This window comes from Cucumis melo, chromosome 8 (assembly GCF_025177605.1).
Source record: "Cucumis melo cultivar AY chromosome 8, USDA_Cmelo_AY_1.0, whole genome shotgun sequence".
NCBI classification, from domain to species: Eukaryota; Viridiplantae; Streptophyta; class Magnoliopsida; order Cucurbitales; family Cucurbitaceae; genus Cucumis; species Cucumis melo.
The window spans coordinates 26,502,840-26,518,240 of NC_066864.1; the positions used below are offsets into that span (position 1 = coordinate 26,502,840).

The 15,401-nt window shown below is 30.7% G+C and overlaps 1 protein-coding gene and 2 long non-coding RNA genes across 3 annotated transcripts; 2 read left to right on the plus strand and 1 right to left on the minus strand.

The window, feature by feature from the left end:
* Window positions 1–2,905: 2,905 nt before the first annotated feature.
* Window positions 2,906–4,356, plus strand: LOC127150430 (uncharacterized). Its single transcript, XR_007822738.1, has 2 exons — window positions 2,906–3,126; window positions 3,242–4,356. It is a non-coding gene; the product is annotated as an uncharacterized LOC127150430 (long non-coding RNA).
* Window positions 4,357–5,822: 1,466 nt separating this feature from the next.
* LOC103501461 (uncharacterized) lies at window positions 5,823–6,943 on the plus strand. The gene is made up of 2 exons (XR_540319.3): window positions 5,823–6,437; window positions 6,594–6,943. It is a non-coding gene; the product is annotated as an uncharacterized LOC103501461 (long non-coding RNA).
* Window positions 6,944–13,317: 6,374 nt separating this feature from the next.
* LOC103501462 (non-specific lipid-transfer protein 1-like) lies at window positions 13,318–14,523 on the minus strand. The gene is made up of 2 exons (XM_008465037.3): window positions 14,066–14,523; window positions 13,318–13,512 (listed from the first exon to the last, which is right to left on the minus strand). The coding sequence occupies exons 1-2, from the start codon at window positions 14,428–14,430 to the stop codon at window positions 13,500–13,502; spliced, it is 378 nt and encodes a 125-aa protein (XP_008463259.1). The 5' UTR covers window positions 14,431–14,523; the 3' UTR covers window positions 13,318–13,499.
* Window positions 14,524–15,401: the final 878 nt, after the last annotated feature.

A 15,401-nucleotide genomic window follows, 5' to 3' on the forward strand; every position in this document is an offset into this window, starting at 1 on the left:
TTTTTCAAGCTCATACACTCTCAAACTTCTCATTATCATTTTCATTGCAGCTTCTTCAATAACACTAATCATGGCTGAATGAGGAGGAGATTGCGGCTGCTTTGGCAGAGGCTTCGGTTACAAAGGTCGTAGTAGCAATCGTGGCTATGGACGCCGTCGTATTGGCTGTCGTGGCGAAGAGGAGAAGTGGGTTCCAGTCACCAAGCTATTCATAGCCGAGGAGGAGTGGGTTCTAGTCATGCTGGCCGCCGTGACGAAGAGGAGACTGTGGTCGTGACTGCTATTCCGGTGACCTAATATTCTGGTGAGCAAACAAACAAGAACAATGGATGTACATTATCTTACTAAAATCTTTTTCTATCTCGAATTAGTAGATCATTGTTGCAAGGTTGTATATGCAAATTGTTTTATAAAAACTTACTCTGTTTCTTATAGAAACTTCAATTCCATTTTATGCATTGAAAACATGCCTCTAGGAATCCTTTTGGGAGGCAAAGTCCGAACTTGCTGCTTATGAGAATTTAGTATTTGGAAAAATTAGAGGTTTGTACCTCATTTATCATTGTGATGGAAAATTGATTTTACCTTCCTTCGTTCTTTTCTTTTCTTTTTTTTAACCATCGAAAATTTAAATAGCTGAAAACTATTTTGAATTTTTTCTGCAGATGGTATTCTTGTTGCTGCATCACATCCACTGATCAGTTGTGGAATTGCAACTGGCATGGGTTTCTTAGTCTTTAAAAGTATGATATCATTTATTGATGGGTTTTAATTTGATGATAAGATTTTTTAACGTAAATTAATAGATTCGTTTACTTCAAATGCTCTCTCCGTATTTCTTGCATAAGGTCATTTTCATTCTTTGAAGTGTGAAGTAAACTTTCAATCACTGAAGTTTTCAATTCTTTGTAGTATTCTCTGAAGTGTTTGTTAAATTTGATATAAAATAAGTAGGAATGGATGGATAATGGAACAGTGGGAAAAGAACTATTACATCAATTCTATTGTTGGTGCTAATAAGAACTACAAGGCGTGGGCATTTTATTTTGTGCAAAATCTCAATGTAAATTTAAGTCTGTTGGATTTGATTTCAAGATGCTACCATTCTGCTTCTTATTTGTATTTGTATTTGATGTGTTTTTTACATCTCTTTGGACTTGGACATTTACTTTTTCCTCATCAAGGGCTCTGATTTCTCACTTATGTATTTTGTGGTCTTGCCTTGGTATAGTTCCCTTTTTGTTTATGGTATAGTTCCCTTTTTCCGCATCAAGAGGTTTAGGTTCCACTGGTATGAATTGCCTCATCTTCGTGCATTCATAGTATTGTATCTTCTTGGGTTACCTTTGCTTTGTAGTTCATGAATTGGGTTTCAACACTTATAATTTGAATAACGGGGCACTGTAGAATTGATGAAAAAGGAAGGAGAAATGCTCTGCTGCTATGTGAAAAGAAATGGGTAACATTCACTAGGAAGTAGGATTAATTGCTAGAGCTGCGGAAGTAGGTTCGTAGTGCTGAAAATACTAAAATATGTTAACATGTTAATTGAGCTTTTGTTAGATGAACATCTTGCTGAGTAAAAAAGCTAATCAATTTATTTTTTATTGTTATTATTATTATTTATAGTACCCTTAACTGAGATTCCTATAGATGCTTGGCAGGAAACTAAAACTGGGTTTGGTCTGAGTTGATTTGTTCGAAAGTCAGTCTTGATTTATATATATATATATATATATATATATATTAGACATAACGGCAACAAAAAGATATGTCGTGATCAGGTAACGTTTCTGAATTGAAAACTTTTGAGTTATTATCTTTATATAATAAATATAGAACAAGTTCAGTAATGTTTGGTCTTTAAAGTTTAAACTTCTAAATTTGTCAGGAAACAGAAGCAATTAAAGGGATAATGATGGATTTGGATGAGGAGGGAGAATCACATTTAAATGCCAAAGCCTTTTTTTCAATGCCCGATCTAAGAGTATTGAAATTGAACAATGTTCATCTTTGTGAAGAAATTGAATATCTCTCAGATCAACTAAGGTTTCTCAATTGGCATGGCTACCCTTTAAAGACCTTACCATCAAATTTCAATCCCACAAATCTATTGGAGCTTGAGTTGCCAAATAGCTCTATTCACCATCTTTGGACTACTTCAAAGGTACATCAACACAATACAGTACTAAATAAGTACATTATTACTTTCAGCAAATTAGTTTCAACTTTAATTTGCCTCTAAAACATTTTAAAGTTAATCTGTTATGAAGAGGATTTGGAAATTTCGGAGTTTTATGCAATTTTTATCGTTCTAAATGAATGTATTGCATAATTTGGATTGTTTTTGATCAATTTTTGCATTTGAAAGTAAAGCGACGAAAGTGCAATTTGGATTGTTTTTAACCATATTTGCAAATTATCATTGAGGACAAATTGGTTTACATTTGGTTGTTCTTCGAGGATTTTGAATCTGAGTGATTGTAATTTGTGGGATGGAGATTTACCAAATGACCTTCATAGCTTAGCTTCATTGCAAATTCTTCATCTAAGTAAAAACCATTTTACCAAATTGCCTGAAAGCATCTGTCATCTTGTGAATTTGAGGGATCTATTCTTGGTGGAATGTTTTCATCTTTTGAGTTTGCCAAAACTTCCACTAAGTGTTAGAGATGTAGAAGCAAGAGATTGTGTTTCACTAAGAGAATATTACAATAAAGAGAAACAAATTCCTTCAAGTGAAATGGGAATGACATTTATTCGATGTCCTATATCTAAAGAACAATCTGAAAGCTACAATATTGATCAGCCACGCCTTTCTACTATTCTAGAATGTAAAAAAAAACATAATTCCGGAATATAATCTTGTTCATCCTTGTTTGCTTTCAAGTTGCATTGAGTTTTACAAGCTTATTTAGGTTCCCCTATTTAGTACCAAATGTGTATTAATTCGAAATAGTGTGACAGAAGGGGAAATAGGTCTAGTGATGATGAATGATACATTTTCACTACAAATGAGTACTTGAAGGCCTTTTAACTTTCTTCTTCTTCTTTATGTAATCAATTTTTGTTGGCATAAATGGTGCTCAAGACCTCACTTCCTCGGCAAATGCATATTGTAACAAGGTTCCTAAGTTTGTTTGTTTTTTGTTTTGTTTTTTTTGTTTTTGTTTCAGTTTCTAAGTTTATCATTGTTGTACATATTGTAGTAATAGTCTTGAGAGGTTTATTACAATTGCAGATCGGGAAATGGTGGAGGAGAAGGTCGACCAGATACAATTCTTCAAATGCTTGGATTGATGTTTATTAGATAGAACTGAAAAAATCAAATTTTTATTGAAACTCTAAGTTGACTTTAAATAAGATCAAGTGAAAAATAGCGATCTAATTGAAAGCTTAGGCTTAATGTCATTGAAAGCCTCATTATTGGAGATTTGGAGACTTTTTTCTACTATGAAGATGTTTGCAATGAAATTTTCTTTTGAGTTAAATATTTTTCTTCCTCTACATACTATGTCATAATATAGAGCCAATTTCCACTCTGATCTGGTAGTTTGAGCAAAGAGTTTAGAGATTGAAGTCAGAGTAGTGTACATAGAACTTTGAGTAGAAAGGATCATGATATGGTTCACAGGTCTCAGTGGCTCAGGTTTGTCACTAAACCTTTTGTCTTTTGCTTTTACGACTTAATGGTTTTTGACTTATTATGATTAAATCATGGTTTAGACAACCTATAGTTTAGATTGTCCTCAAATGAAACCTACAGTTTGGATTATAGACCAAACTCAACAATGGAACATTTGATTTTGGCTGGTTGTATTATAGACCTACAGTTTTTGCAACATATGCTGATGGTTAGTTACATAATGAAGAACTTATGGACACTGGTTGTATTATGAATGACATTGTGTTTTGAACCTGATTGGGAGACCCTTTGAACTTTTTGTGTGTATTATATGTGGTGTAAATGAAAGTCAATGATTTTGGCTGTTAATTCCTCCCTTTTCAGGGGACTCTTTCTTTCTCCTATGAGTCCCCACAGGCTATGGAACTGCTTACTACTATGCTTGACATGTTTGTTTGCAATAATGGAGATGATAGAAATCAGAAGTTATCAGATTAAATGGTTTATTTTGATATGACTTGTAGAATGATTGAAGTCATCAGATTGAAAGCTAAGCGATTGTGTAGATAGTCAGGCGATCGTTGAAGGTTGAAGACTGAGAAGGCGTTTAGGATTTATTATTTGTATTAGGATCTTGTTTCATGTACTATTGTAAAATGTATATATAAACACAATATTAAGTTTTCATTTTGTGTATTTGTAAAAGATAAATATTATAATTTCTAAAATAATATTAATTTGTTGGAGCGAGAAAAAAATATTTATCTATATGGATTCAATGTTGGTTTATAAAAAATAGACAATAATACAACAATTAAATAAATATAAATTTCTAAAAATGGACAAAAACAAGCCTTTAATGTCAGTTTTAAACTGACATTATTGGCCTCTTTAATGTCGGTTTTAAAACGACATCATAGCCCAATCGACATTAAAGGACTTCAATAACACTATCAAAGATGTCGGTTTAAAACCGACATTAAAGCCAAACCGACATTAAAGGGCTTCATTAAAACTATCAAAGATGTCGGTTGAAAACCGACATTAAAGGCCTTTAATGTCGTTTTTAAACCGACATTAAAGTCCAACCGACATTAAAGGCCTTTAATAACGCTCGCAAAGATGTCGGTTGTCAAGTGACATTAAAGCCCTTTAATGTCGGTTTAAACCGACATTAAAGGTCAGATTTCTTGTAGTGATACCTTGTTGCAAAAGGTTACACCCAACAAGAGGAGAGGCTTGACTACTTTGAAACCTTCTCCCCGACGACAAAGATGGTGATAGTCAAAACTTTCCTAACTATAGTTGTATCAAAAGAATGACCTTTAGTACAAGTAGATGTGAACAACGCATTCCTAAATTGAAAGTTGTTTGAAGAAGTCTACATGGACCTACCATTAGGGTACAAACCTCAAATTGAGGGGGAGAAAATGATGTGCAAACTTCACAAATCCATCTATGACTTAAAACAAGCTCCGAGACAGTGGTTTGCAAGTTCTTGACGTTCATAATCTCTCTGGGATTCCAACAGTCTAAAGCTGATTATTCCATGTTTGTCAAATGGAAGAATGAATCCTTCATGGCCCTTCTTGTATATGTTGATGACACCATCATCATCGATGCAAATCCCATTCACATATAGGAATTGAAGCAAACTTTGAATAAAAAGTTTCTTTTACCAAACCTAGGACACCTCAAATTTTTTCTTGGCCTTGAATTGGCAAGAAACTCATCTGGTCTCTTCTTGTCACAGAGACACTATACTCTTCGTCTCATCGAAGATGTAGGCCTCCTTAGTGCAAAACCAACCAATGTTCCCATGGATCCTACACTAAAACTAATTGCATCTAACAAAGACACTTTCCATCATGCTACACCCTACCGACGCCTTGTTGGTCAATTACTCTACCTAACAATATCTAGACTTGACATCACCTTTGCCATTCATAAATTAAGCTAATACATGGCCAAACCAACCTTAACGTACAAGAATGCAGTCAATCACTACAAGAAATATGGCTTATGATGTTTATTGAAAAAAAATGAAAACAAATGTTTGATATCGATTTTTAAAATGTGGATCTTTAATGTCGGTTTTAAACCAACATCAAAGAGGAAGGATTATTGTCGATTTAAAATCAAGATTAAAGATATCCTTTATTTTTTAATTTTTGTAAAATTAATGTTTCCCTTTTTCTTCTCTAAAATTTGCTCTCTCAACCCCCTCCCCTCTTTTCTCGTTCACTCTCTCGTTGATGTTCAATCTACCTCCTCATTGTGCGTTGTAGCTCTCTTTTCCCAAAACCCATAAACCCAATATGTCCTCATCCGAAAAATACAATCCCTCCGATGACAACCCACTTCATCTATCGTCTCATGCCCACGTCTAAAGCAACATCAGAGTTGAAGCCTCCGTTCGTGTTTGGTAGAAGCTACATTGACGTTGATGTCATCAAAGTCGTTAAAACCAACATTAAAGTTGCTTTTGGGTTCTCGTCTAATGTCGTCGTTTGCATTCGACCTTGCCCAATCTTTTCTGCCTCCGAATTTGGGTCTTCCACGACCAAATCTAGTTTGTGTCCAATACCATTTGGTTCTTCCTTCACCAGATCATTTCAATCACCACCTAAATAAGTCATTCATCGGTAGATTTTTTCGTTGTACATCTCACCGGTTGTTGTACATCTCAACACGACGTTGTAGATCTCATCAAGTAGCTCCTTGCTTGTCCACTATTTGTGCTACTAATTATTCTCCACCTTTGTTGTCGCACAAATCCGTTCGCTATCTTACATATTCCTCATTGGTGTCGGTACAGATCTACAATTTCTTTTTTATTTCTTCTTTTAACTCTTTATTTTAGTTCAAATACACTCATTTCACTTTTTAAGTTCTACTCTAACTTTGGTCTTTTAGCTTCTGGATGCTCATTTGATATATTGAGTCATTTGATTTTGAATATTTGAAGGAAAAAGTCCGGAGAACACCGAAAGCAAATTGGAGGCATATATGACAAAAAATTTCAAGCTTGGAAAGGTAATTTCATCATCAATAAGCCATATTCAAGAAGGGTAAATATAAGTTTTCTTCATTTCTTTTCTCAATAACTTTTATTAGGTCCATATTTGTGTGTGAACTCAGTATGGATTTATTTTAGGAAAAAGGAAATTTTTGGTGTTGTAGACGAACAAAAATTGAATGGAGCAACTGTGGATTTTATGAACAACAAGAGAATAGGTGTTATAAATTGGGTTGAAATTTAAGTTTGTTACATTTGGTTATAAATGTGAGAATAAATGAATTTTTGAGTTAAAGGTTGTTGATTTGTTGTGTTTTGATTTATTGGGACTGTGAAATGAAATGTGTTTGATTGTTTCGGAGATTCATCGTTACGTTTGTTTGGAACTCTTTGTGTTTAATTTATTTGTCTTGGTCGATTTTGATTTGCTTAATTTGGTCGTGGCATCTACAAGTGTTTTTCATTTTCTTTAAGCTTCGGTTGTTTACTTGCAAATATTCTAATCTACCGATATGGACAGTTCAACGGGTCTAAGTTTGTATCCATCGCACCGTACTCAAACTATTCATTTGGTATGTAATGAATTTTTTTCCTCTCTTGCATTCTTCTTTCGACGTGAATTTAAGTTTAATGATTATTATTGTTGTATTTCATTGGTTTGAATCTATTGAGAATCTCATCTTGGAAAAACTAAGGTCTAGAATTCCAGTTTCTGTTGAGAATCTCTTGCACTTTTCGATGGATTGAGATGATTGGGACATCTAGAATTTCAGTTTTTGGATAGGTCTATAAAGTTTTTGGATAGGACATCTAGATGATTGACAGTATACGGGTGTGGATTTGAATCATATCAAAAATGTGTGAGGCAAAGCATAACAAGCCTTTGCCAATTCTAAATGATGCAAATTGGAATTGATACAGTGACTTGTTATTATTTGCTAACCACTTTATAAGGTTGTCGAATATCCATATGTCCAAAGATCTTTTCCCTTAGTTCTTGTTGTGAACCTCACATATAATTTACTCAAACTTTATCCAACGTTGTTTAGCTATTAGGCAAGTTCAATCCTTTTAATGTTCTTTGTATGTTTGTTTAAATATTTAGAACTTAATTTTGAATGTTTATGTGCCCTTTGACAGGTCGTGTTTAATATTCTTCCCCTCGTAAATTGCAAGTTGTCGATTAGCATAAATATCATATAATATAGCAGTTTTATGCTTATTTATCCCGTAGGTGATTTTCCTTGTGTCTTTCTATAATTTTCCTTTCTTTTCTTCATCGCAATGCTTGAATTTCATGTTTATCCCCTACTAAACAAACATCTGTTATGATTGCACATGGGACTATGGAAACTGCAATTGGAACACATTCGGTGGTGAAGGCTACTCGGATGGTATAACTGTTCCAACTAAATTACATAATAATAAACCATAATAATAATAATAAATATAATAAATAAATAAATGAAGAAAATAGGTGAAAATAATAATAATATCAATAATAATTGTTAATAAGAAATTTTGCACGTTTTTTTATCAAACTAATGACAAAAAATGCAAATAATTGAGTTTGAGACTATTTAAAATTTACATGTGTCCCAAATTTAATTAAAAACATAAACCGGTCTATTATGATGATGTCACATGTTTTCATTATGACTATTAGATTATTTTGGTCTAATGAAGAGTTTTCTTCGACAGAAATTCTTGACTCTAAAAGGTCTGGAAAAAATTCTCCCAAAGAGCCAGCAGACTCCTAACCCTTAATTCTTTTGAAGATACAAGCTTTCTTCCAAGACTCCAACTTCAAGAATGTCACGTGCTCCGTTACTTTAAATCTAGAATAGACATCCAACCTAGAAAGAATCAGAAGATCTAATAATATAGATCGAACCACACAACATTAAATCAACATAAATACATACCAACACAAGTTCAACTCCAAGAAATAAATTTCTCTAAAGTTCTCGTGTGAACAACAACAATAATAAATAAACAAATAAATAAATATAAAATTTAAATAAAATGATCAAATTCGATGTCTAGACACTCGGATACCATAAAATGACTGATAACTATGAAATAAATTTGCTTGATTATTTCAGATACATTGATGGTATTTATACAATCAAATATACATTTTAGACATCGTTAAAGATCATAGTTTAAGGTGAAGATCGAGGTGCAATTCTAATGATCGAGAATATTGGAATATCCTCTTAATAGGTAGTTGTACACACTATCTCAAACCCTATAATCAAAGGTTTTGCATAAAACTTTATAGTATAAAGAATACATTTGCTCTTTTTAACTTTTTTATACCATTTCTTTTGAACTCAATTGCTCTCTTCTTTTTCTTGTCTTAACAAATTTAATTATTTCTTTATTTTTTTTATTTTTTTATTTTTTTTCTAACTTTAATGTAGTTTAACTGTAGTGTGATTATATATAATATATATATATATATATATATATATATATATATATATATATATATATTTTTTTTTTTTTTTTTTTTTTTTTTTTTTACAAAGACATTTGATTGCTAAAAATAGGATTGAACCACAAACAAAATACTGCTAAAAAAATAAAGGAAACAAACAAAAACAAAAATCAACCAAATACAAAAAATAAACTGCACATAACTCGAGAAAAAGATGTCGGAAGATTCCTCTTGGAAACCCTCAGTAGAAGTCTCAAACAATTTTAGAATGAAGTTTACAATTATTTTAGTAGAATCGTTGGAATAGGAGATTCAAATTCCAGATTTTGACCATGTGATTACTGGTATTATCGGATATTAATTGAGCTAATCTGTTATCGACAGTATATTCAGATCACAGTTTAAAAGGTTTACTTATATATTTTGATTAAGAGGTAATTAGTTCAATTAACACATGTACGTCAGTAAAAGCTAAGAGATTCAAAGTTCAAATCTTTCGTAAAAAATATACAACTAATAAATTTAGAACCTTCAATAAATGTTGGGGATAATAATACCTTTACACCTTCTCAAAACATTAATTACATAATGAAGAGTGTAGAAATTTGAATCACACTTCAAAGTGAATGCCTTAACTCCACTCAATTATATGTTATTGTTGGCTCATTTCGAGTTTATAATGCCAATTTCATAATTAAGTAGGTACATCCAATTTATATAACGGACTAATGATTTTTATAAGTCTAATATTTTAGTCCTAACAAATGTAGTAAACCCTAATATGCACCTATAATTAATAATTTACTTTTTAGTACTCAATTTCTCTAAAATTTATGCTCATTTCTGTATAATGTTTCGATCATTAATTTTCACCTTTACGAAATATTTGAATACTTTATCAATTATTTTTTTAGTTTTCAAACGAGATAAATACGAATAGAAAATAGATGGGAAACTTTTTTAAATATAACAAATTACTAAAATATTTACGGCGTGGGTAACAAAGCCCACAAAGTTAGCCACTTTTTAAATATTTCAGGTTTGTCCTTTCATCTTTTTCTCTTTTGCGATTTTTTATCGTCTTCCTCCTTTACTCTTCTTTTTTTTTATTATTTTTTCGTTCACTGCATGCATCGTATCGTCTTTCTTCTTCTCTTTTTTAGGTTGTTTAAATTAAGAACCAAATATAAAAGATGATCTATAAAGAATCTTGAAAAAAATCGTTTAACCATTTAAATTAGATAGCCAAATCTAAACGATGGTGTACCAAATTTTGAAAAAAAAAATCATTTAGATTTGGGGTAACCAAATCTAAACGATCGAGTAGCCAAATCTAAACGATCTTATACTAAATTTTGAAGAAAAAAAAATTGTTTAGTTTTGGGATAGCTGAATCTAAACGATCGTGTAGCCAAATCTAAACGATCGTCTAACCCAATAATTAAACGATCGTGTAATCAAATTAAACGATAGAATTGAAAAAACAAATTTAAACGATCGTGTACCAAAAAATAGTCAAATCTAAACAATCGTGTACCAAATATATTATGCGCGTTACCAAATATATTACGTGCATTGTTGGTGGGGCATTTTTTGTATTTTATAAGGTGGGTCTTTGGGTTTTTTCTAGTTTTTAGAATTGTTCTATATAATGTAAATATTTTGCCGTTTTTTTATATTTTTTAAAATATCCTAAATAGATAACCTAATATAAAATTTTACGAGCGAAAATAGGGGAAAAAAACCCACAACGTCGAGATGAATTATAAATTGGATTCCTTTATCATCATGTTATAAGAAACTTAATTACAAATACCTTATTATACAATTCTTTTAAAAAATTATGGTTTCCAAAATAAATTATTACTCTTTATTAGTAATACACATGTTAGTGCAAAACATGTTTAAATGATCACAGTGAGAATAATTCATCTTTTCATTTATTAATTTAATTATGTAGTAAAGTTAATTTTTAGTTCGATTAAATAATAATAACAATCAATATATGTTTTTAAAATTTATAGAAAAAAAAGACCTTTTAAAAAATATAAAAAAGCGATAAAATATTTACAATTTATAAAAACAATTTCGAAAACGGAAGAAACCCAGAGACCCACCCTGTAAAATACCAAAAATGCTCCGTCAACAACGCGCGTGTATATATTTGCGATCGTTTAGATTTGGTTATTGTTTGGTAAGCGATCGTTTAGATATAGCTACAATTTATTTTTTCAATTCCATCGTTTAATTTTGTTACAACTATTGTTTAAATTTGGTTACAAGATCGTAAACGATTTTTTTTTTCAAAATTTGGTACACGATTTTTTTAATTCTTTTGGTACTCGATCGTTTAGATTCTCTAAATGATGATTTATTTTTTTTACATGATCGTTTATATTTGGCTACTCCACCCCAAATAATTTTTTTTCAAGATTCTTTATACACGATTTTTTATTTTTTTAACTGATCGTTTAATTTGGTTACGTTGGTTATACGATCGTTTAGATTTGGGGACCTAAATCAAAATGATTTTTTTTTAAAATTTAGTACACGATTTTTTTTAATTATTTTGGTACACGATCGTTTAGATTTCTCTAAACGATGATTTATTTTTTTTACAGGATCGTTTACATTTGACTACTTCAATCCAAATGATTTTCTTTCAAGATTTTTTATATACAATCTTTTATTTATTTTACACAATCGTAGATTGTTTACTTTTTTACACGAGAATTTACATTTGGCCATTCCAATCTAAATGATTTTTTTTTTCAAGATTCTTTATACACGATCTTTTAGATTTTGCTATTTTTTTTTTGTACACAATCATTTAGATTTAGTTAACCAAATGTAAATGACGTAAAAAAAAAAGAGAAAAAGAAGAAAGACGATGGAAAGAAATCGAAGCGAAAAAAAAAGAGAGAAAAACTAGAAAGACGATGGAAAGAAATCGAAAAAAGAAGAGGAAAATAAGGAAGACAGATTAAACGACGTAAATAAAGAATTGAAAAATAAGAAAGATGATGAAAAGAAATTGCAGAATAAAAAAGAGAAATGAAGAAAGACGATGAAAGAAATTGCAGAAGGAAAATGAAAAAAATCGCAGGAGGAAGACGATTTCATCGCGCGAAAGAGAAGAAAGATAGAAGGGCAAACCTTGAATATTTAAAAAATGGCTTACTTTATGGGCTTTATTACACGAGCCGTAAATAGTTTGGTGTTTTGTTATATTTACGAAAGTTTCCCAAAAAGAAAACTAAAAATCCAACAATAAACTAGTATTTTAGGATTAAATTGAACAAATTCAAAAGGGAAACTTTAGTAAACGTAACAAAACACCAAACTATTTACGACCTGTGTAACAAAACCCATAAAGTTAACCATTTTTCAAATATTCGAGGTTTGCTCTTCCGTTCTTCTTCTTCATTCGTTTGTTCTATCGTCTTTCTTCTTTTATTTTTTTTTTCTTTCTTCTCGTTTTCGTCAATTCCATCGTCTTTCATTCTTTTCCTGGTTCAAGATTGTGTATTTATAAAAAATATTTTTTTTTCAAACATTTATTTGGTTGTTCAAGATCGTGTATTGAATCTAAAAGACTGGAAAAAAACATAGTTTAGATTTGGGTAGTCAAATATATCAAATATAAATGATCGTACAAAAAGTAGCCAAATCTAAACGGTTGTACAAAAAAAAATAATAATAAACGATCGTGTAGATAAATCAAAATGATCGTGTACCAAAAGAATCTTATAAAAAATCGTTTAGCTAATCTAAACGATCGTGCACCAAATAATAGCCAAAATATGAACGATCGTGTACTAAATATACTACACATGTTACAAAATATAGTACGCGCGTTGTTGATTGAACATTTTTTATATTTTTTATTATGAGGCCGGTAGATTTTTTCTGTTTTTAAAATTATTTTATACAGTAAAAATATTTTGTCTTTTGTTATATTTTTCAAAAGACCCCAGTTCAAAATATAGAAACTAAAAATGATACTTTATAGAAAAATCAACTTAATTAAAAAGAGTTAACATATTCATTTTTTTTTGTGCGCAGTATGCTCTCTCTGTTTAACAGAATATATGAACCAAATATGTTCTCTCTGTTGTTTTTTTTTTTTTTTCTTTTTTCCAATTGATCTATTAAAATTAACGTGAGAATCATTTTAAAAAATAAATATACTTCAAAAACACACATAATATAAATTAAAATTCACACAAATTTTAAGTAAACGCTATCATATTTATATAAATTTAAATTCAAACCATGAACCCAAGTACAAAGGGTTTTCAAGTAGACAATATTTCAAAACAAAGTTCATAATTTGTTCATAGCAAAATGCTCTCTCCATTTATTCTTCCATCGATACGACATCGTCTTGCAGTGTAGCTGCTTGATTTTCCTCACATTTTAATGCTGCAAAGTAATAATAATTCCCAGGTAAATTAATTAGAACTTTCTTAAACTAAATAAAGTTAACAAATACGTACAAAATAAGGAAAAAAAAACTTGGTTGAGTTTTGAGATTTTCGACCAATTTTCAAATTATTCATCTTACCGTTTTTACTTTCGAACTAAAGTTTTTATTTCATTCTTAGGTTTAAAAATTTTATACATTTTAGTTTTCATTTTAGGCATTTATGTTTGATGTTTTATCACAACTAATTTAAAGATATTAAAGTATTTATAATTCAGATCAGTGTGAACTCTTCATTTTAAATTGTTTTGTTATGTAAAGGTTAAACATAATAATAAAGTAAGCATTAATATTAAAGAGTGTAAATGTAAATTTTTGAAAATTATGTAACCAAATAAGTTTTTTTAAAAAAACTCAGAACTAAGTGTAAAAGTGAAAATTAAACTGAAGATGCATAGTTGAAAATATGAAGAAAATGAAAACTGTACTCAACACTTAGACTCAAATCAAAAGATCATGTAACATAAAAATTTAGAGAGAGAAATATATTACGTGCTACAGTCGGCATTGGGGTTGATAGTGTAGGGAAGATTGACGCCACACTTGGTCGGAAGAGCAGCAGCATTGGCAACATTTTGGCCATTATACGTAACGCCATTGATCAATGATTTCAAGCACCGACATACGTCCTGTCTATCCGGCGTTGTCTGAGCTGCCTTGTTCAACTGTCTCACACCACTGCAACAGTTAAATGACGGGGATCCTCCGCCCGTCACGTACGAAATACATGGACTCAAATTGGAGACCACTTGGTTGCACGTTACGGTTGCCTCTGTCGTCACCCCTCCACCTATCACGGCGTAGAGAAGTGTTACAGTTAAACCCAACTTTAGAATCGTGATTAAGTTACTTGCCATGATGCGTTTACGAAAATTAGTAAATAGAAATTTGGAGGAGTTTGTAGATGAGTTTTGAGTGTGAAGTGGGAGAGTTTGAAGAGTTTAAATAGAATGGGAAATGAATGGGGGATGGGATTGGTAGGTTTGGCGGTGATAAATGCAGCCTTTGATTGGTTGGTGATAGTTTCAAAATGCCACCTACTAACGTTTCTGTGTTAAATGCTTTGCTTTATGAGTAATAGTAGTGTAATTTTTTAAATGTTTTAGATCCTACGTTTTGAATCTGTGTGGATTTAAGATTGTATTTGGAATATATTTTTAAATATTTATTTTAAAAAATTAGTTATTTTAAATTATGTTTGATCTTTTGATAACCATTCCTAATATTATTATGAAATATATTTTAAACGTAAATTTTTTTTTATCAAAAGAATTTAAAGCTTAAGTCAGTTCAAAAGGATTTTTAGTCTCTATCATGTATATTTCATCGATATTGAACGAAAATATTTAAGTATTAAGACTATAACCAAGCCCTTACATAATAAAAATAAAAAATATTTTTATGAGAATTTTCATGTTAAAGACTAAAAGGTTATACATTTCAAAATAAAGTAACTAAGTTATTATATATTAAATTACAAGAATTAAATGGTTATCGATTTGAAATTACAGAAAGTTATGGAGGGTTAGTGTTATGATAAAACTAGCGTTATAATAAGCCTAATTTTACTATAACATGTGTTTTGAGGAAAAGTTTAAAAATGTAGTTTTATGATAAGATGTATTTGGGAGAAGGATTTAAAAATGTAGTTTTATATAAAAGTTGAAGAGACAGGGTTATGGGAGTTTAAAAAGGTTTAAGAAGAAGTAGAGAGGGGGAAGAAGGAGTTATGATAACCTTAAAACAAAGGTTATGATAACCCTCCCCAAACAATAACCTAACCCAATAGTGATAACCCTTGGGCCAAACGGCTCTTTAAAGTTATAAA

Excerpts from the sequence above, each read along its gene's own strand:
- LOC103501462 (XM_008465037.3), bottom strand. The coding sequence starts at position 14,430 with ATGGCAAGTAACTTAATCACGATTCTAAAGTTGGGTTTAACTGTAACA.